This window comes from Ciona robusta, chromosome 4 (genome assembly GCF_009617815.1).
Source record: "Ciona robusta chromosome 4, ASM961781v2".
NCBI classification, from domain to species: Eukaryota; Metazoa; Chordata; class Ascidiacea; order Phlebobranchia; family Cionidae; genus Ciona; species Ciona robusta.
The window spans coordinates 6991366-7016139 of record NC_143238.1 but is presented as its reverse complement, the minus strand read 5'-3'; the positions used below and the strand labels follow the sequence as shown (position 1 = coordinate 7016139).

The 24774-nt window shown below is 36.5% G+C and overlaps 5 protein-coding genes across 7 annotated transcripts in view; all 5 read left to right on the top strand.

The window, feature by feature from the left end:
• Nucleotides 1-2449: 2449 nt before the first annotated feature.
• Nucleotides 2450-4722, top strand: LOC149737212 (reticulocalbin-2-like). The gene is made up of 2 exons (XM_089877437.1): nucleotides 2450-2736; nucleotides 2919-4722. The coding sequence occupies exons 1-2, from the start codon at nucleotides 2501-2503 to the stop codon at nucleotides 3619-3621; spliced, it is 939 nt and encodes a 312-aa protein (XP_089733563.1). The 5' UTR covers nucleotides 2450-2500; the 3' UTR covers nucleotides 3622-4722.
• Nucleotides 4723-4740: 18 nt separating this feature from the next.
• LOC149737211 (reticulocalbin-2-like) lies at nucleotides 4741-7283 on the top strand. Its single transcript, XM_089877438.1, has 2 exons — nucleotides 4741-4952; nucleotides 5547-7283. The coding sequence occupies exons 1-2, from the start codon at nucleotides 4741-4743 to the stop codon at nucleotides 6256-6258; spliced, it is 924 nt and encodes a 307-aa protein (XP_089733564.1). The 3' UTR covers nucleotides 6259-7283.
• The window catches only part of LOC149737204 (uncharacterized), a 45218-nt gene continuing 27698 nt past the window's right edge, over nucleotides 7255-24774 (top strand). The window contains exons 1-8 of one of the 3 annotated variants that reach the window (XM_089877430.1): nucleotides 7325-7394; nucleotides 7481-7552; nucleotides 8174-8415; nucleotides 9069-9226; nucleotides 9483-9669; nucleotides 9880-10002; nucleotides 10449-10621; nucleotides 10898-11243. In XM_089877430.1, the coding sequence (XP_089733556.1) occupies nucleotides 8192-8415; nucleotides 9069-9226; nucleotides 9483-9669; nucleotides 9880-10002; nucleotides 10449-10621; nucleotides 10898-11112 (1080 nt within the window). In that variant the 5' untranslated portion in view covers nucleotides 7325-7394; nucleotides 7481-7552; nucleotides 8174-8191 and the 3' untranslated portion in view covers nucleotides 11113-11243. Of the gene's footprint in view, nucleotides 7395-7480; nucleotides 7553-8173; nucleotides 8416-9068; nucleotides 9227-9482; nucleotides 9670-9879; nucleotides 10003-10448; nucleotides 10852-10897; nucleotides 11244-24774 lie in introns of those variants that run through there. The other 2 variants (XM_089877431.1, XR_016384976.1) reach the window with 2 other exon arrangements.
• LOC149737210 (uncharacterized) lies at nucleotides 11391-15882 on the top strand. Its single transcript, XM_089877446.1, has 5 exons — nucleotides 11391-11790; nucleotides 12112-12214; nucleotides 12577-12774; nucleotides 13255-13401; nucleotides 13692-15882. The coding sequence occupies exons 1-5, from the start codon at nucleotides 11720-11722 to the stop codon at nucleotides 13725-13727; spliced, it is 555 nt and encodes a 184-aa protein (XP_089733572.1). The 5' UTR covers nucleotides 11391-11719; the 3' UTR covers nucleotides 13728-15882.
• On the top strand, nucleotides 15830-24635 carry LOC149737209 (PR domain zinc finger protein 10-like). The gene is made up of 20 exons (XM_089877428.1): nucleotides 15830-15968; nucleotides 16287-16416; nucleotides 16910-17034; nucleotides 17277-17333; nucleotides 17534-17677; nucleotides 17869-17963; nucleotides 18222-18351; nucleotides 18674-18742; nucleotides 19024-19154; nucleotides 19529-19689; nucleotides 20129-20271; nucleotides 21030-21222; nucleotides 21653-21789; nucleotides 22028-22142; nucleotides 22487-22563; nucleotides 22699-22833; nucleotides 23030-23119; nucleotides 23318-23463; nucleotides 23706-23838; nucleotides 24013-24635. Exons 2-20 carry the CDS (start codon nucleotides 16287-16289, stop codon nucleotides 24118-24120), a joined length of 2319 nt encoding a protein of 772 aa, XP_089733554.1. The 5' UTR covers nucleotides 15830-15968; the 3' UTR covers nucleotides 24121-24635.

The window sequence follows — 24774 nt, the reverse complement described above, 5'->3', positions numbered from 1 at the left end:
GATCCGTTGTCCTTTTGCATTTAAAAGTTACAGATTTCCTAACAGGACGATTTGAATATGAGCACTTTTTGGGGTAAAATTTGCGGTTTTCGGTAATAATGTTGACTCGATTTAAAAAAAAACGTTACGATGGGGGCGCGATTTTATTTTTTTAAATCAAAGAGATACATTCACTTTACCAAGATCCGTTGTCCTTTTGCATTTAAAAGTTACAGATTTCCTAGCAGGACGATTTGAACATGAGCACTTTTTGGGGTAAAATTTGCGGTTTTCGGTAATAATGTTGACTCGATTTAAAAAAAATCGTTACGATGGGGGCGCGATTTTATTTTTTTAAATCAGAGAGATACATTCACTCTACTAGAATCCGTTGTCCTTTTGCATTTAAAAGTTACAGAATTCCTAGCAGGACGATTTGAACATGAGCACTTTTTGGGGTAAAATTCGCGGTTTTCGGTAATAATGTTGACTCGATTTAAAAAAAATCGTTACGATGGGGGCGCGATTTTAATTTTTTAAATTAAAGAGATACATTCACTTTACCAAGATCCGTTGTCCTTTTGCATTTAAAAGTTACAGATTTCCTAGCAGGACGATTTGAATATGAGCACTTTTTGGGGTAAATTTCGCGGTTTTCGGTAATAATGTTGACTCGATTTAAAAAAAATCGTTACGATGGGGGCGCGATTTTATTTTTTTAAATCAAAGAGATACATTCACTTTACCAAGATCCGTTGTCCTTTTGCATTTAAAAGTTACAGAATTCCTAGCAGGACGATTTGAATATGAGCACTTTTTGGGGTAAAATTTGCGGTTTTCGGTAATAATGTTGACTCGATTTAAAAAAAATCGTTACGATGGGGGCGCGATTTTATTTTTTTAAATCAAAGAGATACATTTACTTTACCAAGATCCGTTGTCCTTTTGCATTTAAAAGTTACAGATTTCCTAACAGGACGATTTGAATATGAGCACTTTTTGGGGTAAAATTTGCGGTTTTCGGTAATAATGTTGACTCGATTTAAAAAAAAACGTTACGATGGGGGCGCGATTTTATTTTTTTAAATCAAAGAGATACATTCACTTTACCAAGATCCGTTGTCCTTTTGCATTTAAAAGTTACAGATTTCCTAGCAGGACGATTTGAACATGAGCACTTTTTGGGGTAAAATTTGCGGTTTTCGGTAATAATGTTGACTCGATTTAAAAAAAATCGTTACGATGGGGGCGCGATTTTATTTTTTTAAATCAAAGAGATACATTCACTCTACTAGAATCCGTTGTCCTTTTGCATTTAAAAGTTACAGATTTCCTAACAGGACGGTTTGAACATGAGCACTTTTTGGGGTAAAATTCGCGGTTTTCGGTAATAATGTTGACTCGATTTAAAAAAAATCGTTACGATGGAGGCGCGATTTTATTTTTTTAAATCAAAGAGATACATTCACTCTACTAGAATCCGTTGTCCTTTTGCATTTAAAAGTTACAGAATTCCTAGCAGGACGATTTGAACATGAGCACTTTTTGGGGTAAAATTCGCGGTTTTCGGTAATAATGTTGACTCGATTTAAAAAAAATCGTTACGATGGGGGCGCGATTTTAATTTTTTAAATTAAAGAGATACATTCACTTTACCAAGATCCGTTGTCCTTTTGCATTTAAAAGTTACAGATTTCCTAGCAGGACGATTTGAACATGAGCACTTTTTGGGGTAAAATTTGCGGTTTTCGGTAATAATGTTGACTCGATTTAAAAAAAAAATCGTTACGATGGGGGCGCGATTTTATTTTTTTAAATCAGAGAGATACATTCACTCTACTAGAATCCGTTGACCTTTTGCACAGATTTCCTAGCAGGACGATTTGAGTATGAGTACTTTTTGGGGTAAAATTTGCGGTTTCCGGTAATAATGTTTACTCGATTTTAAAGAAAATTGCTTTTACCCTTTTTATTTTACAAGAATTCGTTATATTTTTGCAAATAAAATGACGGGACATCTTTTAAAATCATAAAAATAAGTTCTTATTTATACCCTGCTCTAAATATTTTATTGACTTTGCCGGCAACACTGCGCTTTTAACGTCACTTTTCTGTTAGCGTAATTCTAGCAGAATTCTGGCAGGATTTTAGTGGTGTTTATACTTGGGGTGTAAAAGTACACCATCAGGATTGATATTCTTATATTTTTGGGTTTCGTTTATTTTCTAAAAACCTTACATACGTTTTTTGTACTCGCTTTACAAAACTTTGCAAAATGTTGTTAATTTGTCACGAACACAGCGTGCAGATTTGACATGTTATGTTTTCGCTAAAACGTAAGTTTGATTTGTTATAACGAAGTTATACTTTGTGTGTTTGTTGCTGCAGTAGGTTATTTCTACAAACCTATTTTTTGCATTAATAGTAAATATGTTTTACAAAGCTTGTTAATTTGTCAGTAATTTAGTTTTTAAATGTTTTTGCTTCACAGATTCCTAAAACGTAAGTTAGGGCAGTTAAAATGAGATTATATCTTGTATGTGTGTTGTTGCTTGTAAGTTGTGGATTGTTAGGCGTTATTGGTCGTTCAGTAATAAAGAAAGAAGGCCAACCAAAGAAACAATCGACGCTCGATAAAGAGGTTTTGTTTGAAGATGAAGATTACGAAGATGATGACGTGTTGGATCTCCCACCAGAGGAGCAAAAGAGCAGGTTGAGGAGTTTGGTCGAAAAGAAAATGGACGTCAATCAAGATGGGTGGGATATTTTTGATTATGTGGTTTAAGTAGCTTCGATTGTATATTCCATGCTTTTTATTATTAGCGAGCATAAGGTGTTGAAAACATAACTCCTATGTTAAAATGGATAATGTTGCCCTGTCACGTAATAATATATAACTGTTTTTCTTTCATTCCATATTTTTATGTTGTGTGTTTCAGATTCATCGATGCCAAAGAACTTCACTCGTGGACGTTGAAGGCGTTTGATTCGTTTGAAAACGACGACGCAAAGGAAGAATTTAGCATGGTGGACGTGGATAAAGATGGAGCTGTGTCGTGGAGGGAGCATTCAGATGATGCTCATGGAAAAGGGTACGGGGAGGAAAGTCCGGAGTTTGCTAATCCAGAAGCAGAGGAGGGGATTGAAAAGAAAGAAACATATTTGAAAGATAAAAAGATTTTCGCAGCTGCTGATAGAGATGGCAATGAAATCTTGGACCTAATGGAATATTTCAACTTTAAGCATCCAAGAAGAAACCCAGAGACGAGTCAGGTCTTGATTGAGGATAAACTTGAAAGTTTGGATGCGAATAAAAATGGGGGGATCGATTTAGAAGAGTATTTGAAGGACACAAAGAATGCTGATGAGGATGAAGCTCTTGCGGAGTCGGAGACAGAGAGGTTTGGGGAGCTGGATGGAGACGGAGATGGTGTTCTTAGAGGATCAGAACTCCTGCAGTGGATTGATCCAGATAACTCGGAAGAGGCAGACGACGAGGCGGATCATTTGATGACGGAGTCCGATAAAGATGAAGATGGGAAGTTGAGTCCGGATGAGATTGTTAACAACCATGAGTTGTGGGTGGAAAGCGATGCAACTGATTATGGGAGGCAGCTGATGTTGAACCATGATGAGTTTTAGGATCGTTGAAACATTTATAATAATTGTCTGAACAATCTAGCATCTTGGACAATACATAGCCCACCAAATAGATGATTTTTTGGATCATTACAGCTTTACATCTTGTGCAGCAATTTTTGGAGAATACTGATCAATCTTGCAATATTAGACTTGTAATAGAGCTTCCACTATAACAAGGCTGGTTTTTGTTCTATTTTCCAAAGAAAAATATAAAAACTACCATCCTTAGAATTTCATAAAAAATCTGACTACATTTTTTATTGTAATCGTTTCTGTCAAAATAATATTTTTATGGGCTATGTTGATTGTTTTGTAATAGTTTTGAAAATTCTGTAACTTCTGCAGTATTCTGTATTTTCACTCCCGTTCAAGTTATTCTGCCTATTTTCTTCGTTAGATTAAAATTTCATCATGTTCTGATAAACTGTTTTTGGTGCATTCAGTATTTTTCTTATAACCTTGTCTCTTAATGCCAACTATTCTGTAACCAATGAACATAACCTCCACACAGGCCTCGCTGTAGGACCTCACCTATATAGAATAGAATGTGAGTATACAATGATGGGGTAATGAGCCAACTCTGGTGTAAATCCCAGGTCCCATGGCGTGCTTCACTGTAGGACCTCACCCATATAAGATGAAACATTACCAAACAAAAGTAATAGCCTTGTCAAATTACTGATCCTATGGCAGGTCACACTAGACCGCCCAATTCTAATATATGATTATACAACCTGTGTCTAATCATCATTCAGTTTTCTTTGCATGATTAACATCGCTCATAAAGTATTATCAGCAATCACTGTATAAGAAACTATTGGTTTATATTTAGGAAATTGAATTATCATTTTCGAATTTGATCAGAAATCTCTTTTTATACAAATGCATGACCTTTGGCTTATGTTGCATGTTTCATAATATGTTATAGCTTATCAAGTTGTTAACCTCTGCAATCTGAGTAATTGTATTTTTTTGGAACCTTTTGGAATCAAAATCCGTTTAACAATTCCTGTTTTTGAACTTTGTGCTTAATTATTTGGCCTCAAATAAAAGTATTTTTTTCCAAACTAAACAACTAACTTTTTGTATTTCAATCTGCAGGGGATCTTATATTTTAAAATGGAAAGGATAAATTTAAATTGTTTTGTTCTTTTAATGATTCTCGTATTTCGTGCAACGTGGGGTAAAGAAATGGCCACAGGAGGGGGTAAGAGTGACAAGGAGGTTTTGTTCGGTGGGGAGGACGATGATGTGTTTAACTTGCCCGAAGCAACGCAGAAAGAACTTCTTTTGAAACTCGTAAAAAATAAAATGGATTTGAACAAAGACGAGTAAGTATGTTGTTTCTCTACCCAGTTGGTGGATTAACGTTTTTATGAAATTTGGTTTATTCCAATTACATTTTGTGTGTCTGGTGTATAAGAATGCACCCATATTTTAATTCGACAGTAAGAATGAGGTGTATGAATACACCATGTGTGTCTGGTATATAAGAAGACACCCATGTTATAATTCGGCAGTGAGCATGAGGTGTACGGATACACCATGTGTGCCTGGTGTATAAGAAGACACCCGTGTTATAACTTGACAGTGAACATGAGGTGTATAAATACACCATGTGTGTCTGGTGTATAAGAAGAGACCCATGTTATAACTTGACAGTAAACATGAGGTGTATAAATACACCATGTGTGTCTGGTATATAAGAAGACACCCATGTTATAACTTGACAGTAAGCATAAGTGTATGAATACCCCATGTGTGTCTGGTGTGTAAAAGACACCCATGTTATAACTCGACAGTGAGCATGTCTGGTGCATGAACAAACAATGTGTTATTGCTATAAAGGTGTCTGCGTTTAGACCATGCATGTCAAACGTACATATTTGGCTTTAAACTTAAACGAACCAAAACTTTCAATACAGATTTGTGGACCGAGAAGAACTGGTGCAGTGGTCGCAGAAGTCGTTAAATCGTTTTGAAACCGAGGCTTCAAGGGAAGAGTTTTCATCGGTCGATGAAAATGAGGATGGAAAAGTCACTTGGGAGGAATATTCATCATTTTTATACGGGGAGGATTTTGCTATTGATCATGAAGACTTTAAGAACCCACAGTCAGATGAATGGAGCGGCTTTGTGGATCGCTATAACAGGGAAAAAGTTATGTTTGCTGCTGCTGATGACAATACTGATCATGGGCTTACTCTGGACGAGTATATTGATTTTAAACATCCCCAATTTAACCCAAAGACCAAGAGGTTGCTGCTTAATGAGACTTTATCGAGAGTTGATTTAAACATGGACGGTGGGATCAGTTTGGAGGAGTTTCTGGCGGATTATAAGAAAAATAACAAAGAAAACGACCAAGACTGGAAGATTGTTGAAACTGATAAATTTAAAGAGGATTTAGATTTAGATAAAGATGGTTTGCTTAAAGGGGAGGAGGTTGTTATGATGGTGGCTACCGATAACTTTAAAGAGGCGGAAGATGAAGCTGATCATCTTATTGAGGAGACGGATGAGGATCAAGATGGGAAGTTGAGTCCGGATGAGATTGTTAACAACCATGAGTTGTGGGTGGAAAGCGATGCAACTGATTATGGGAGGCAGCTGATGTTAAACCATGATGAGTTATAAGATGGTTTAACACGGATAGTATGTATCCTTATGAATGGATCATTTGCATTGTAGAAAAGTTGGTTCCACTTTAAAATCAAATCACAACAAGCTTAAATTAAATTCTGTAACATTGCCTCTACTTTATCCTAACAACAAAGCTCTTACTCTACTTTCTATAACTTTAAGTTATAAAAAGTCAGATCTTAAAATCTTGAAATGCATCGCAAAGGTTTATAAAATATTATTATGGACCAGAAAAAACATAAGTTAACATAATAATGCAATGCTTGCATTATTCCAGGACTTTACTTTATAGAATGAAATATAAATTACTTGTATTAAGCTGTTGCCATTGGAAATTATGTTTTTTTACAGTATTTTTATAATTCTGCTTGTTGCATTGCAATTATGTTCTTACATCTAAAAAGATATTTTGCCTTTAAAAGTTGCCAACTTTTTTACTATCTACTCAGAAACTATTTAGCTGGAAAATTTGATCATGCTACGTTTTATTGATATTGATTTGCCTTTGCTTTCTACCTGCAATAGTTTTGCAGTTAAGGAATGTTTTTGTTTCAACACAGGTGTTCTGTTACCACGTATACTATAGTAGGATGGGGGAAGATGGGACACCTTTTCATTCTATTTTCTCGTACATTTTGGTAGTAAACAAAGAACATTTAAAGAATTATAAAACCTTGACCTCGCGACTTTCATAGTCCATTGTTATTTGTTTAAAACACGACCAGGATGTTTATATATTTCGTGCTAAAGGTGTCCCATCTTCCCCCACCCCACTATATGTAACTTTGTGGGGGATTTTGACTTTTTTATCAAATTTGTGTTGCACACTTTGTATTGACTACTTAAGTTTGCCAAGCATTTCATGGAAACAAATTTTACACTGTGCAACACTGCGGTTAGGTTGTTAACTGTTGTTTAAACTCAATGATTTTCGCATAAATGCTTTACAATTCTGTTTAAATAAATAAAACATCATTTACATATTAGATCTTGATAACATGTTCTTATTTTAAACAGAATGCTTCGGTTAGGAAATATGATATGTTTGCTTTATACCAAGAAAGAGAGAGCTCCTTTTAATTCATCTTATAAAGCATGGGTTTCCTGTCCATTGCATCTAGCAATAACACGTAAGTATATTTGTTAGGAATATTCAAGTGTCAACAGTAAACTATGATATAATGTCAACATCCCAGCAATGTTTATTTGTCTACAGAGATGAGAAGTTCTTGTGTTTATGCTTATGTGAGTTGGAGAGGGCGTAGTGATTCAAGTGTGTACAGCGCAAGTAAGGATTTCAGTTGTTTTATATAGTACTGTGGGGGAAGATGGGACACCTTTAGCACATAATATCAAAATATCCTGTTCGTGTTTTAAACAAATAACAACGGTCTATCGGGGTCGTGAGGATATAGTTTCATAATTATTTGAATGTTCTTTGTTTACTACTACATGGGACGAGAAAATCGAGTTAAAAGGTGTCCCATCTTCCCCCACACTACTGTATATTTTGATGCATGAAAACTTGTGCACCTTGTACGTGATGCCATGCCCACTGTTAATTTGCTGTAGTCATTAGGTTAAAAAGAAACGTCGATAGATGAGTTACATTAGGAATGTCTGGTTTGACATTTTACTCTAGTTGTACATGCTATGGGCCATAGGGGTATAAATTCATCTGTAGGGTGTAACGGTCACGCCTTTTATCCAAAACAATATTACTTTTTTTATCAATAAGCGTGTTTTAACTACTGTTGTTTTACCGTTACAATCTGTCTTTTGCTTTTGTAAACTCTCCCGTTCTTCGTTATCGTGACAGAGAAGACTAAATAAATTTCATTCATTCAAAAACATTTTACTAAAGATATAAACAACATAATCCCAATAAGCGAATGACTTTATATTTCAGATACTATCCTGACACACGATGGATGAGTGCTCCTGCGATCCCCAATTAGTGGAAGCTCTCGAGACTTCCGGTGGTAGCTTGTTGATGAATTATCAACGATTGGAAACTTTACCCGGAAATATATTTTGTAAAATTCATTCCAAATTAGTGAGGAGAATATTCGGGAAATGTAATTTAATTAAAACAATATCTGGTGTGTTGGTGTACGTGAACATTGTAGAGATATATCTTCCATCAAACAGGTCAGGTTACTACATATCTGTTGTATAAAGAGTATCTAATAATTTTTGCAGGGCAACAACAGTCGTTATAACATTGGTGTTTTGTTTCATACACCTCGTGCCCGCTTACGAGTTACCACGTATGTAACTTATTTATCCTTGTATGGCGGGGCAACAACAGTCGTTATAACATAGGTGTTTTGTTTCATACACCTCGTGCCCGCTTACGAGTTACCACGTATGTAACTTATTTATCCCCGCATGGCGGGGCAACAACAGTCGTTATAACACGGGTGTTCTGTTTCATACACCTCATGTCCGTTTACGAGTTGCCATGTATGTAACTTATTTATCCTCGCATGGCGGGGAACGACAGTCGTTATAACACGGGTGTTCTGTTTCATACACCTCATGTCCGCTTACGAGTTACCACGTATATAACTTCGAGGTTGATTGTTTTAGGTATAACTGACAATTCTGACAACCCATTAGTGATCACTGGGTTAGAGCAACTTTATGTGTCTTCTACAAGCACATACACTCCAACAAACAAAAATTTCCCGCCCAGTTTAATATACAATGTTTAATATTGTTCTACCATGCGAGAATAAAAAATATTCAGTTAAAATTATTTTTTAAATTAATTTTCAAGTTTTTCTAAATTATATTTTCAGGATGACCAGACTTCCAGAGTCTATATGCGATCTACAGTCGTTGGAAAGTTTAAATTTAACCGATAACTCGGTGGAAGAACTTCCATCATCAATTGGGAAGCTAAATAAACTAAACCAACTTATTCTAAGAAGCAATTGTTTAAAACGAATACCTCCGGGTAAGAAGAGTGTTTTTGTTTTATGGTTGAAGTCCTACAATGTGGCTTGCCATGAGACTTTTACTGCTCATTTTTCCCAAAACCAGTGCTTTTTGATGTGAGCATGAGGTGTATTTGCAGTATATTTAACTTTACACTCAATTTATACTAAGCATGTACAAAGAATTTGCTGCTGGTGTGTCTGCTTATACAATGTATTTAAGCTGTACAATAATCACATAGGTTATACCTATAAACAAGAATGTTACCCCAACAGAAATTGGGAACTTAGCCAATCTATGTATGTTGGATCTTGCCCATAATGGACTGCATCAAGTTCCTGCTCAAATCAAAGGATGTAAGTCTTTGAAACATCTCTATTTATCCAATAATAAACTGGCAACACTACAAAGACAAGTTTGCGACTTGGAAACACTGGAAGATATCTGTGTTGGATCAAACAAGTAAATAATATAATAGTATAAATATTATATTTGACCAGGCCGCAAATTATTGAAGTTCTTGACTAGATCTTACTCGTCGTGGGCCTAAACAAAACAAGACAGATGTAATTTAAATCAGTGTGCACTACATTGCAGACCAATATATACATGGGAGTATGGGACCCCCCAACACCTGAATGATATAAGTTATTTTTGAATTGTTTTCCCCAGCCTTCTCCATCTCCCACCAGATCTTGGAACAAATAGAAATTTAGTTTCCGTGAACGTGAGTGAAAATAATTTTCTTACGGCAATCCCGTGGAGTTTAAAGGGAAAACATTTAAAATATCATTCGTGAGTATTTTGTTTTTCATTGAAAATAGCTTTTTTGTATGAAAACTAATAGAGTTAAACTGAAAAAATTCTTAAACTTGGGGTCCCCAATACACATGGACCCTCTAGATCTGTTTTCGACACTGTGACACATTGTTAAAGCACCTATACCACAGATAATTTCATGAAAAAATACATAGTAATTAGTAACTATTATAAAGGCATGAAACTGAATGTATTCAAATGTATTTATTAATTAAAGTTGCTCTGCCAAGTAAAGATAAATGAATGAATGAATCTTACTTTATCCTCGCCTGGACAGAAATGACACTCGCCTGGACAGAAATGACAGTCGTTATCACACTTTATCACACAGGTTTAACACCTTTTGCTAGATTACGAGTTACCATGTATGTTACTTTGTGGGTAATTATAAATGTCATTCATCCAACTATAATGCATTGCAGGAGTTACTTGACCCAGCTAACACCTATAGCAGCCACCAGCACTTCAATGCAACCTTGTTATGTCAACTCCAACAATGATAAAGTCTATCTACCAAACTACTTGAATATTAACCCTGGGATTCCTGCTTTAATGGATTTATCAGCAAGGGCCATCAATCTTTCAACTTATAAAGGTAAACAATATTGTATAACAGCGAGGTAATTATATAATGGGGATGTAGGTCTGTTACCAAAACATCCAGGGTGCTACCATTTAGACCCCACTGAAGCAGTTTATAGACACTTAATAATAGAGATTCTATTCTATAACGGTGAGGTCTTCAGTGAGGCACACCTGAGACCTAGGATGTAGGTATATTACCCCAACACCCAGGGTGCTACCATCTAGACCCCACTGTGGCAGGTTATAGACACTCATTCAAAGCCATTCTATTGTTTATTAATTCTAGATTCATTGTTGTTTGACCGACTTCCAAAGAATGTTTATGACATCATAATTGATCCCACCGGACATTGCAATTGTTGCAAAAATAAACTATTTTGGTCAGTTTTTGTAAAATCGGTGGGACATGCGGACTTTGTATCACTGGATGGTGGTGTTACCACCTCGCTGCATTATCTGGTTTTCTGTTGTAGTTCTTTGTGTTTAGATTCTTTTAAGTAGTTGTTTATGCATTGTTCATGCAATTGGCAATGAGCCCTTGTCTAGCCACCAAGTAAACTTGCCCGATACTGTATCCGTGTACTTGTAAACTAAAAAAAGGGATAAAATAAAGCAAGATATCTTGAACTGTATCACGACTTGTATTGAAGAAGTTTTGCAAAAATGCACCAAACCTACAATTCAAGTTCTTTCTCTTTTTTAGTCAGTGTTTCTATATTTTGTAAGCTCTACAACGATGTGAGAAATACAACAGATCACATGGGAAAATATTTATATTTGATCGTTTAGTTAAAGTAGTAGTATCCATAATTAAACCCCTTTAAATAGAACAAATATATAACTTTTTGGAAATGGAAACACTGTTCAGTAGTCGCACGAAAATTGGCAAAATGACAATGTTATTAAAAAGTTGTTCGCGGTTTTACATAAAGATACTTGTGCATTTTAAACCCTAAAAATTAATAGATTGCGAGCCGTAGTCATTTTATAATAAAAAACATTTATACGCACTATTACAAACCGAATATGTATTGAAATTTAAAGGTATATATTCGTTGCCTGGCTTTAGTTTCCTTTGCATTTTGTGTGATTCTTATTACCACCGAAAATGGACAACGCTTCTTTCGCAGCTGATTTCTTGCAACTTGAAGATCAAGAAGAAGAAGTGGCGGAACAAAGGTGAAAATCTCCCATTATAAAATCTTACTTTTAATGGTGTGCAGAGTACACTTGATTTGAATAAGTTTAAACCATAATTTGGTCAATACCAATTGGGTGCTAGTGAAGAATCTCCCCCCCACCTTATTTACCAACTACTAACCCCCATACCCACAAACCTCCAACACTTTCCACCAGCATATTCTACTATGTACTGAATGATTCTTTACTAGTGCCGCCAATTAATTTAACAGTGGGTGAGTTCTTGTCACTTCTGTATTAATCTGCAGACTTATTTAATTACATTTTAAACTTAATTAAAAAGCCATATTCACCTAACAGGCCAAGCAATGAACAAAAAGGACAATTTCGTGAACAAGATATTTATTTACCAATAGCTAACGTGGCTCGTATTATGAAGAATGCTGTGCCAAGCAATGGCAAGGTTGGTTGGTTTGGTTTTGATCGTTTGTTTATTTGTATTGTGGAACTCTGTACTTGATAGATTGTTGTGTTTATAAGTCATTTGTACAGACTATTGAACAAAACACTTTATGACTTGGTATATAAAAAGCTTTTTTGGTATTTATTTGTGTACCAAAACATAGGGAACCTCATTGATTAATTTGGTGAATGCAATATACTTTGGCTCTGTTTGTTTGTATAGACACCTAACAGCAGGGTAAGATCTGGGGTTACATTGTTAAAATATAGTTACCCTCATAGTTGTCAAACATGGGGAACCTCATTGCTGGATGTGGTGAATGCAATATTCGCAGTCCTTAACAATATGGTTATAATCTTTAGATAGCAAAGGACGCGAAGGAATGCGTGCAAGAATGTGTTTCTGAATTCATCAGCTTCATAACATCGGAGGCTTCTGAAAGATGCGCTCAGGAAAAACGTAAAACAATCAATGGAGAGGATTTGTTGTTTGCCATGGCAACACTGGGATTTGATCCTTACCTGGAACCACTGAAAGTTTTCCTTCAAAAGTACAGAGATGTAAGTTCAATATTCTGTTTTAAATAGTGGGTCGGAATGCAGATACTGGTATTGTATGTCTATATTTTGCTTTAATGCCCAGGTCCCTCAAGATAGAATTTCTGTTATAGAGTGTCTATAAACTGCCTCAGTGGGGTCTAGATGGTAGCACCCTGGGTGTTGGGGTAATAGACTTACATCCCAGGTCTCAGGTGTGCCTCACTGAAGACCTCACCCTTATAGAATAGAATCTCTATTATTGAGTGTCTATAAACTGCCTCAGTGGGGTCTAGATGGTAGCACCCTGGGTGTTGGGGTAATAGACCTACATCCCAGGTCTCAGGTGTGCCTCACTGAAGACCTCACCCTTATAGAATAGAATCTCTATTATTATTTATTATATGTTTAAAACTGCTTCAGTGGGGTCTAGATGGTAACTCATATAGAATAGAATCTCAATACCACTTGATAGCAATATACAACATTATATTGTTTACACAGTCAGTGAAAGTAGAGAAATCAGCGGCCGAAATGAGTTTCATTGAAGCTCATGACCCAACAGATGGTGATTTAGACGACCATTTTGGACAAGAACATTTTGCTGAGATGTTGGCTGCTGGAACGACTACAACTGTCTTCTCTGGCGAGGTAAAGTTATTGTTGTGTTCATGGTTTTTTGTTCTTGTTGGTTGCTGCTACTGTGCAATGTTTGCTGTGTTCTTGCTTTTTGTTTTTCTTTAGTACTTTTGTTGGTATTGTGTGTTTCTTGCTGTTACGTGTTTGTTTATAAACATTTTTTTTGTATTCTGTTGCCGGTGTGAAAGTTCTGTTCATGTTATTTGGTAATGTAGGTTTTCTTATAATCCAACCTATTTATTGGAAAAATTTCCTCATAAAACTTGAAGTGACCATCACATTTAAAACTTCCCACCTTCTAGGCTTCCAGTCTCGAAGAATCTCTTCAGTTTTCCTAATCTCAACTTTTACCTGGAAACACTGGTGGAGCTGTAGTGGGCAACACTGAAGATAACTCAGTTAAAATTGGGAAACATTGAAAGTATGATCAAGTATTTACCTGGAAACACTGGTGCATTTATAACAATTGGTGGTCAACACTGGTTATTGAACTTCCAGGCTCACCAAACTTAATAGAATTGGTTGAGAATCAACATTATGACATCATCAATTTGTTGATCCTTTTTATGACATCATACTGATGTCACAATTGCAAATGTGACCCTTGTTTAAGAATACACTGTGAATTGTAACCAACATGTAAGCTGTTAGGATTAGTTATGTATTGTCAAAATGCAACAAGTTATTTTTAATCCCACATGATAGAATTAAGTTGACGTTGACTATTAAGGAGGCGAATGGGCAAAGGATTTTTTAAAATGGCTGACATTAGCTTAATACCATCCCATTATCAATTTGAACAAGCCGCATGTATGATTCTGTGTTAAGTTTAGAATTATCATAATTGATTATATTATTGCTTTTTATTTACCACTGCCCACATCGATAAACTTGTTTTAGTATATTTGGTTTTATAGCAACAAAACATTATTTTCATTGTATATAAGCGGTTGATGTATGCCAGAGTTGGCCCAATATATTAATTTAGTTGATTACATTGTTAGCAAAAGCTTTCTTTATGTCATATATTATATATGACCAATCTTGTGGATATTTCACAGTTTCAACTGTTTAATCTTTTTATGTTTTTGTATTTTACAGAGTTAAGGCTAGGGGTATAAAGTTAAAAAGGTTTTGAAACCTACTCTGGATTCTTATTATCATATATTTCATAAAAAAAGATGCTGAGTGTTATTGATAAACTGTGAAACACCATATTGAAGTCTCCAATGCTATGTCAAGTTATGCGTCAAGTTGCTGTACATGGAAGAATGGAAGAAAAACATTTTAACTGATTTGGTTTTATCAGAAATTTAACCGCATCACTGAATTAACTATCAAACTAACATTCAACAATCAACAGAAACTGCAATAGTTGTTGATTCTTACACAGAAAAATGGCTCCATCTTCAGAAAGAAGGTTTTCCTGCGATAAATGTGAGCGATTTTTTACAAAGGAATGTTACGTGAAGGTTCACCAAAAGACCCATACACATCCCAGGATGTTCACGTGTAATGTATGCGATAAATGGTTCCGCAGATCTGATCATCATAAAAGACACATGCGAGTCCATACATTGGAAACCCCATACAGTTGCGAGGTGTGTGGGAAGACTTTTAAACAAAGAGTTGGTCTTGTAAGACACCGAACTATACATTCTAAGGATAAACCTCATGCTTGTTCTGTTTGTGGGAAGGCATTCGGGATTTTAAACGACCTAAAAATACACATGAGGTCTCATACTGGGGAGAAGCCATTCCAATGCGTGGTTTGTGATAAAGCTTTCTCTGTGCTCGGGAACTGTAAGAGACATGAAAGGACTCACTTTAAGCATGAAGTAATTGAACCTGATCAGATACCGCAGAATACGCAACGAACAAAAAGGAAGTCCAATGAATAGTGTACGATAAGATATATATTGGAAAAAATACATTATCTGCCTCTTGTGTGAATTGCTACAAAATGAAGTGTATTAAATCATGTACATCTAAACAGTACTAATTATTATTCACTGTATTTACCTTTATGAATTATGATCATCAATCATCATATTTGAACTTTGTCTAGCACTGGTGGCAGGCAGTTCATAAGGTGCCAGATTTTATAATCTCAACTTAGGCTATCTAAGAAGTTGAGTGAATGACACTATTTTAACCTCGTGTGGCGGGCCAACGACAGTCATGTGCATTTGCAATGCATCCCAACTAAATTTGAATAAACCACATTTTAAATTTAATATATTATGTCCTATGATGTATATTACCTGAACCATTGTTTAACTTTGCTTGGCAAGTTAAAGCTTAAAAGGCTGTTTCATCTACAATATGCTTAGGGGTTTATGAATGACACTTATTTATCCTCGTGTGGCAGGAAAATGGCAGTCAAACTTAACAACTAACTAAATTGAATAACCTCATTTGTGTGGCATTTTAATTAAATCACTTACGTATTGAAATGCAATTTTGTAATTTGTATCATCTCTTTTTACAGAAGTTTTGTTACCACTTTTAGTTTTATTGGTTGGATTTAATTTGAAAGCAATGTCATAGACTCGAGAGTGTGCATCACTGAATTTAAGGTAAGTTAGTTTATCTGTGTATTTACTGTTTACATTTATTACAACCAACTCTGAATCTTATGCTTTGGACAAAGAGCACTAGGATAAAGAGAAAGCCATTAATGTATAAATGAACATAGAAAATAAAATGTTTTGTATTAATTTATACAAGCTGACCAACTAACCTACTGTTTATTCACATTGTTGTAGCACATATAGGTGATTGCAATATTAAAATTTTTAGTAAAATCTGGAACGAAAGGTCTCCCGTACAATCCTAACATTACGCTCATGTTCATTGTTATCCCATTGTAACATCATAATGCCCCATTGTTCCAGATGGATGGAGGAAACCTTGTCATCGTGGAGGAAGATTTCTCGGAGGACGAAGAACTTGAAGTTTTTGCGATTAAAGATAAAAAGTTCCAAAGCAAAGCGAGATCAACCCTGCCTGATATCCTTAGTGTTGGCAAGTGCATCGTGTGTGATGTCAGGAGTTGACTGAATAATAATCAATTGATAAAAATTAGTAAATAGTAACAAGTTGGAATAAATTAATCTGCGTATCCAGGTTTAAATAACTTTGGGCAAAACTTAAAATAATATTCAGGTAGGATCCACGTTCCACAATAATGGGCGTATATTGTATTGTGTGTAAATCAGTGGTTCTACTGGATGTACTGAATGTGAATGCACTCAAACAATCTTACAGAGTGCACCAGCTTTAATGGGATGTTCATTTAGCAATATTATTGAAATTTTTAACAGTTTTACTTTTACCTGTTGTAAATAGAACTGCCAAAGTTGAAAATGTCCTTGTGCGCTAAGGAGATAAAACTCAACTGGGGTAAAACTCAACTGGGGCAGTTTACAAACACTCAATAATATAAACTCCATGCTAACACCTTTAACATAGCAGTACATAATACCCCATACAAACATTCTATTCCCACCATTATCAGTCCAGACAGAGACCTACAGTTGTGGAGTTGTAGCAAAGACACGAATACGAGCGCGAACGCAGTTTGGGCCGCTTGACGCACCTTTGGTATCCGAACAAGTTTCATCGTTTGTGTTAAAGCCAGGGGTAAGAATTTGTTGTTTGCATGATTTATTATTATTATATTCTATATGGGTGAGGTCCAACACAACGCCATGTGTCTCTTCTTCCCCCAGTCCCCGCCATGTGAAAAAAAGTTTCATTTATGCACATTCAGAAGTGCTTTTTCACAGCAGTTAAATAATGTTTCTATTTATTTTTATATGATATTTGTAGTAAGTAAGGTTGTTTACTGATCATAAGTTGCAATTTATTCTCATATTTTCCAGCCAACAAGGTTAAATGAAGTCAATACAGCTGATGATAAAACGGATCTTTATTATGATGTGAGTATTTAATGTGGCGTGGTTTACTCCCTGTTTTTTATATAATGGCATCTAGCTGCTCTTTAAACCAAAGTTCTTTAATCCCTGTTTAACAATGCATGTGTATTTGCTATTCTGATTGATCTATTTACCCCCTGTGTTTTATGTAACATAAGCACCTGCTCTTTTATTTAGTGTTGTTCACCCCCTGTTTTCCACAGACAAGGGAGGAGAATTCTTGTAACTGGATGTGCCTGGTTCGTGTTGCTCAAAACTCGGATGAGCAAAACTTGGTGGCCCAACTAGTGAAGCAAGATGTTTATTTCACAACTATTCGTAAAATAGAAGCAAAGGAAGAACTCAAGGTGATTGTTTGTAACTTATTTATCCACTAATTTATTTATACCACTAAATGCACTTAATGCATTTGTGTTCTGTATTTTTCAATGTTTCGCAAAAAAATAAACTTAAACTCGTGGCTACAGTCCGGCAATCTAAAGGGCCCGTTTTGGCCAGACATGTATTACTTGTAGATGTTAACCACATACACCCACAGGTGTGGTACGCCCCTAAATACGCCAAGTTCCTCGGCAAGCCTCTCCTGCAACCGAACATCAACCAACATGAAGATAATGATGCAAGAAGTTTAAGGTTTGTATATTTAATACAATGTGTTTATGAGATGGCTTGTATTTATTTGTGGGTTTTGTATGTACTATGCATGTATGGCTGACTTATAAAACTGGGGAGCTCCTGTGTTGCTTTATGTAAACAGAAGTATAGAGTCTGCTTATGTTGTAAATCTAACATCTTAACCACGGATAAAACATGCATAAGTCGTGACTGGCGCCACTATAGATGTATAGAGTCTTCTTATTCAATAAAAGTTAACCATGATAAAACATCCAGAGGTCGTAAACTTCGCAAGTCGATCCGCGCATCTTTTAACGATCCCATAAGAGATGAAGAAGAAGTGGATGTAAGGAGCGTTCCTCCCAAGAAGAGGAACTGGGGGAGGACAAGTCGGCAGTTTGTTAAGGTGGTGTCCTGTTTTTAGTGGTGTGTCACCATTTGAATGGTGTAAGCCATACAAAAAGTTATGACCTACAAAGTTATAACATAAAGTGAAGAGGGCAAAGACAGTCGTTATAACACGGGTGTTGTGCCTGCTTAACTTTATAACTGGCCCTGGTTGCCGCTCCCATTTTAAACCACCAATAGGTTGTCCAAATTGTCAAAAGCAAATAAAGTTACAATTGTGGTGACGCGTGAGCGTGTACCTGTATGAAACAAAACATCCATGTTATAACGACTGTTCCCATCCATTACACAACCAACCTAACGACTTCACATCCACACAGAGCTCAGGTGTATTAAACCACATTGAATCTGTGAGGAACATATCACAAGAAAGCAGAGATATTCAACCGGTAAGTTAATTATTTTATTGCTTACCATGCTGGTTTGACGCATTGAATAACATGATAATGAGTAAACCAAATAGAACCTCACCAATAGAGAATAGAATTTGTATTATCGAGTGTCTATAAACTGCTTCACTGGGGTCTAGATGGTGACACCCTGGGTTTGGGGTAAATGGGTAACTCTGATCTAAATTCCATATCCCATAGCTTGCTTCACTGTAGAACCTCACCCATATTGAATAGAATCCATTCCTCCCCAATATATATATGTTGTCCATGTCCAATAGACTCCCATCAGCGATCCAGCCAGCGCCCCCCCTGACGTGCTCGACACTGCCATTGAGTTGATAATGGAGGTGGAAAAGACGAAAGTGAAAAACCGCCATGTTTGTTATTACTGCGGAAAGTCGTTTGGTCGGTAAGTGAGGTTGACTGTGTGTTGGTGTTGTGGCAGCCCATCACCTCTGTGTGCCCGGAGCACGAGTGCCATTTTCCTATGTTTATCTGCCATATAAATAAAGTTTCTTGTTTCCATTGGCCCTCTTTGCACTCGCAATACTCTATTATGCAAGCACTACAGTATATTTGTATGTAGTAGTATAGTATAATACAGTATTTTAGGTGTTGGGGTAATGGACCAACTCTGACCTAAATCCTAGGTCCTCTGACAAGGACCTCACCCATATAGAATAGAATGCTGGGGTAATGGGTCTAAATCTCAGATCCCATTACATTCTAGCAGTAGGAATCCTACAGCATAGTAGCAACCCCTATAACCCATCATTCACACAGCAAACATACATTGAAACTCCACCAATCCTCCCATTTCCCTCCTTCCTTCCTCTGCCATACATGTGGTCGACCATTCAAAAGAAAGGATAAGTTGCATGAACATTACAAACGCATGCATACTCCTGGGGTGGTTGCGAAAGTTAGAAAGATAAAGCAAACTGGTAAGTTAAATATGTGGGGTTAAGGTTTGGCCATGCATTAGCATAAAGGTGTATAAGTGTATGTATGTATATACAAGTGTTGAGGTACAATTGTAGAGTATATATATACAGACAATTATTGACTCCTATATATATATATATATACATACTTATATTCATGTTAATTATAGAGTCTATATTCATGTTTTGTGAAATACATTAGCATAAATATATGTATGTGTACATAAGAGTCTTATGTTACAATTATCGAGTATAATTCATTCTACCAGATCAGGCTGAAATAAGTGTTTTTATACACAGTTTTCTCAATTCTTTTCCCACACCAACATAAATGTTCTGTGAAGCGATCAAACTTTTCACCCTAACATGTTAAGTGGATTCAACCACAGCAGTTGCCCGCCTATTACCACACACCTTATACACACGTTACTCCACGCAGGCAAAACTTTTCAACCGCAGATCTCGCCCACCGACTACCAGAGGTTTCTTTACAAATGCATGCATTGTATGGTCGGCTTCCAACGCAGAGGAATGCTGGTCAACCATCTGCTGAAACGACATCCAGAAGTCAATGTTAATGCTGTGAGTTGTGGTAATGGTGTTTGGTAGATGCATGTGTTATAAATCTACAGTGAGCATGAGGTGTATAAATACACCATGTGTGTCTGGTGTATGAGAAGACGCCCATGTTATAACTTAACAGTGAGCATGAGGTGTATGAATACACCATGTGTGTCTGGTGTATAAGAAGACACCCATGTTATAACTTGACAGTGAGCATGAGGTGTATGAATGCACCATGTGTGTCTGGTGTATAAGAAGACACCCATGTTATAACTTAACAGTGAGCATGAGGTGTATGAATACACCATGTGTGTCTGGTGTATAAGAAGAGACCCATGTTATAACTTAACAGTGAGCATGAGGTGTATGAATACACCATGTGTGTCTGGTGTATAAGAAGACACCCATGTTATAACTTAACAGTGAGCATGAGGTGTATGAATACACCATGTGTGTCTGGTGTATAAGAAGACACCCATGTTATAACTTAACAGTGAGCATGAGGTGTATGAATACCCCATGTGTGTTTGGTGTATAAGAAGACACCCATGTTATAACTTAACAGTGAGCATGAGGTGTATGAATACCCCATGTGTGTTTGGTGTATAAGAAGACACCCATGTTATAACTTAACAGTGAGCATGAGGTATATGAATACACCATGTGTGTCTGGTGTATAAGAAGACACCCATGTTATAACTTGACAGTGAGCATGAGGTGTATGTATACACCATGTGTGTCTGCATAAGTTGCATTATGACATCACATACTCCCAGGTTCCAGAGTTGCGCCTTCCAATTATGAAGAAGACAGTTGCTTATGTTTGTCCTTATTGTTCCAAATCCTACCAATCCATAACCAAGAGAAAGGATCACATACTTAAGCATCACCCCGGCCAACAAGTACCACCAGGTCTAAGGGAGGTTAGGAAGGCGAACTGTGCCGGGAATATAATAGACCCTGCAATAAGTGAGTATTTTCATCCAGCGTTGTGGTTCAGTGGTTAGGTGCTTGCGTTGTAACCGAAGGATACCGGGTTCAATGCTCGGTACTGATGCTATTGTGGACGTATGTGTTCTTAGACCAGACATTTAACAGAAATTACTTCAACCTACTGGCTACTTATGGGCTCTAACAACCTAGGAGTTGGAGTTAATGGATTAACTCTGGCCTAAATTCCAGGTCCCATGGCATGCCTCACCCATATAGAATAGAATGTGCATATAAAATGTTGGGTTAATAGGGAAGCTCACGCTTACAATAAAATATAAATATAATTAAAAAATGACTCCTTTATCTTTAAACTAAAATAATAAATGGATAAGTAGTTAGGTACTGATAGAAACATGACACTTTTTAAACCACTATATGTATCAATGCAATGTATTATTATGTTTAGAGAAGACGCCCACTGTTACAACTCAACCAGTCAATTGCCCGTATTGCCCCTCACAATATTCCGGCAGGGCGAAGATGGTGAACCATCTTACTGTGAAGCATCCTGATAAAGTGGGCGATTATGTCGGCAAGAAAAAGGTGAGGGGTTTGGGTTCAAATCCTGCTCATGGTAGAAACTCCTGTGTTTTAGTTACATGACACATCTAATATAACCTTTTTTTGTGTAAAACAATTTTTTCATTTTTTAATTAATTTTTTTAATCTAAACATCTCTTTTTACAAATGTCGCTTAAATCTTAGATATTACTGTGTGCCCCGCTGTGTGTCCTCACCTATTTTCTCATAGAAATCATTCATTTATACATTTTTTACATAGAAACCTTTCAACAAGAAAGTGGATAAAGTTGACACGATACCGACGTACCAACATAATGATAATGAGTTCAACAACCAACCTGATGCGGATATACATAACGTCAACTCATACCTTGGTGAGATTGTAGTTATATTTATTGTAACTGTATTCAGTATGTCATGGATTGTTTGATTGCTTGTACAAATGTGGTTTAACAGGTTTGTGGGACAATGGTTGGGTTTGACTATATACAAAAAGATAAGGTATGAAACAGAGCACCCGTGTACCGTGTTATAACCACTGTCGTTGACCCGCCACACGAGGATAAATAAGTTAAATACGAGGTGACTTGTAAGCGGGCATGAGGTGTATGGAACAGAACATCTGTGTTATAACGGCTGTTGTTGCCCCGCCACACCAAGATAATTAAGTTACATTCATTCATTTGTTCTTAATATAATTCCCATTATGACATCACAGAGCATGATATACTTGCGCAAGTTGACAGCACGATGGCGCCAGAGAATCAATATATTGTTGGTCGACAAATACAACCGGTAAGTTGACATAGAAATTCCAAGGGTCAACTATAGCTATTAGGTCATCCAAGGGTCAACTATAGCTATTAGGTGCAAAATTAACATTTATAAAATAACTGGTTGAATTACTATATTATGAACACGTACATGCAGCTCCAGCACATGCCACGCCTCCCTGCCCCGCCCCCCCAACCTGAGTACCTTCCTTCCACCATCAATGTTACCATGCCTACTGATTATGACAACCAATACATCACAAATACTGTTGATGATGTCACAAGCAACGTGGTATGTAGATATTAACATATTCAGCTTAATGTTAATTTTCATTATCTGTTTGAATACGATAGGAAAGATTAAATTAATTTAAACAAAGCAGAGAAGGAAGAACCTTGGAGTTAGACCAGCATCCGCCCATTAACCCCCTATTAATAACAAGTCTGACATCTGAGTATTATGTTGTAACAATACCCATTGTTCACAGACAACCGATATATTGTCTGAGTTCGAGAATGCAGTTGGAACCGAAATTCATGGAAACACGAACGAAAACTATCGAGTGATGAACAACCAGGTGGGTTGGATGTTTATATTGAAACGGAAGGATTCTCAGTTTGATGATAAACACTGATACACACTGACAAAACTCAATCAACCACAAATTTAAATACTCGGTAACTCGTAAGCAGAGATGTATAAAACAGAACACCCATGTTATAAATACTGGCGTTGCCCGTCTAAGCAGGAATAAACATATTACATCAATCCACAGTTGCCCCACCACCCCGCACAGCCACACAACACACGTCAACTACCAATGACTTACCAACGCGGACGAAAACAACTTTTACTGCAAGCCATGAATGAGGAGCGACATAGAGATAATATGAACAGACAAACAAGGAACTACCATAACCAGTAAGTTAATGTGCCTGTGTGAGCTTTGAACCCGGTACCGTCTAAGATACAAGTGCTCTCACTCCTCTGCCAGAGATGCATAGATAAACAACTGATATGAATGTCAATTTATTTGTCCTCGCATGGCAGGGCAAATACAGAGTCGTTATAACATGGGTGTTCTGTTCCATACACCTCGTGCCCACTTACGAGTTACCACGTATGTAATTTTGTAAATTATTGTTTTTGCATATGAATAACAGATTGATGAACCCACGTGATATTCAAACCGACCAATCACACAGCAGTATGAGCATTCAAGTTGATGACATCACAATGGACATTAACAGAACAAACACAACCAATTATTTACACAACAATCACCTTGAAAATCAGGTTTGTGACGCTGTTTCAAAACTGACAAATAAACTTTTCAATTAGCATTTTGTTTATTCCATTAACCTACATATAATGTTTTCTAAAGCAGCAAGATCATATGGCCACTGACTCCTTAGTAACGACTCCCAATTTAACCGCTAGAAAAATGATTTTATATGTTGTTTCTTCCAGCATTCCACAACTTTAACGCAGCTCTCTACTCCCACCGATGGCTGGATTTGTCCTTCTTACGTCATTATACCCTCAGATAAACAAAAACCAGAAACATTAGAACACTAGCTGGTGCTATTCTATATAGAGAAATTTAAATGAATGAGAATTTTTTATCCGTTCGGTTACAATAACAAAAATCTTCCAAAAGCGATAAACAGCAACAGTATATATATATGGGACCTTTACGTTTATGCCTCTTGTTCTTATATAAGGGCAGACTTGATTCAGATACCAAACCAAAGAAATTTGTTGCAAACTTGGTTTAAAGTGTCTCGCAACTATCAGAATGATGTTCCAGTAAACTTAAATATTTATCGTGATTCTGGAACAGCCTTAGATGAGATCCGTACTTAAAAGCCCAATCCTATTTAACTTGATTCTAATGTTTTACCCTTGTAATGCTATGCATATTGTGTGCGTTTGTGCTTAACTAAGCAATACTTGCTGCTTCTATATATATTTATACAATGTTTAAACGTGTTTTGACTACAGAACTTTATTTATTGTTTTGTCATTGACTCATTATTGCGTAACAATCACATCCGTGATGTCACATTTGATAAAACAGTTCTAGAATGAAAGTTTCCGAATTATTGCATCGTGACGTCACTTTGCACTCGAAACTGTGGCTTCACATTGCACACGGAACTGTGACGTCACAATGATTGACGTAGGCGTCGATTGTTGCGTCACTAATATCGTCTTGGGAACTGCATATTA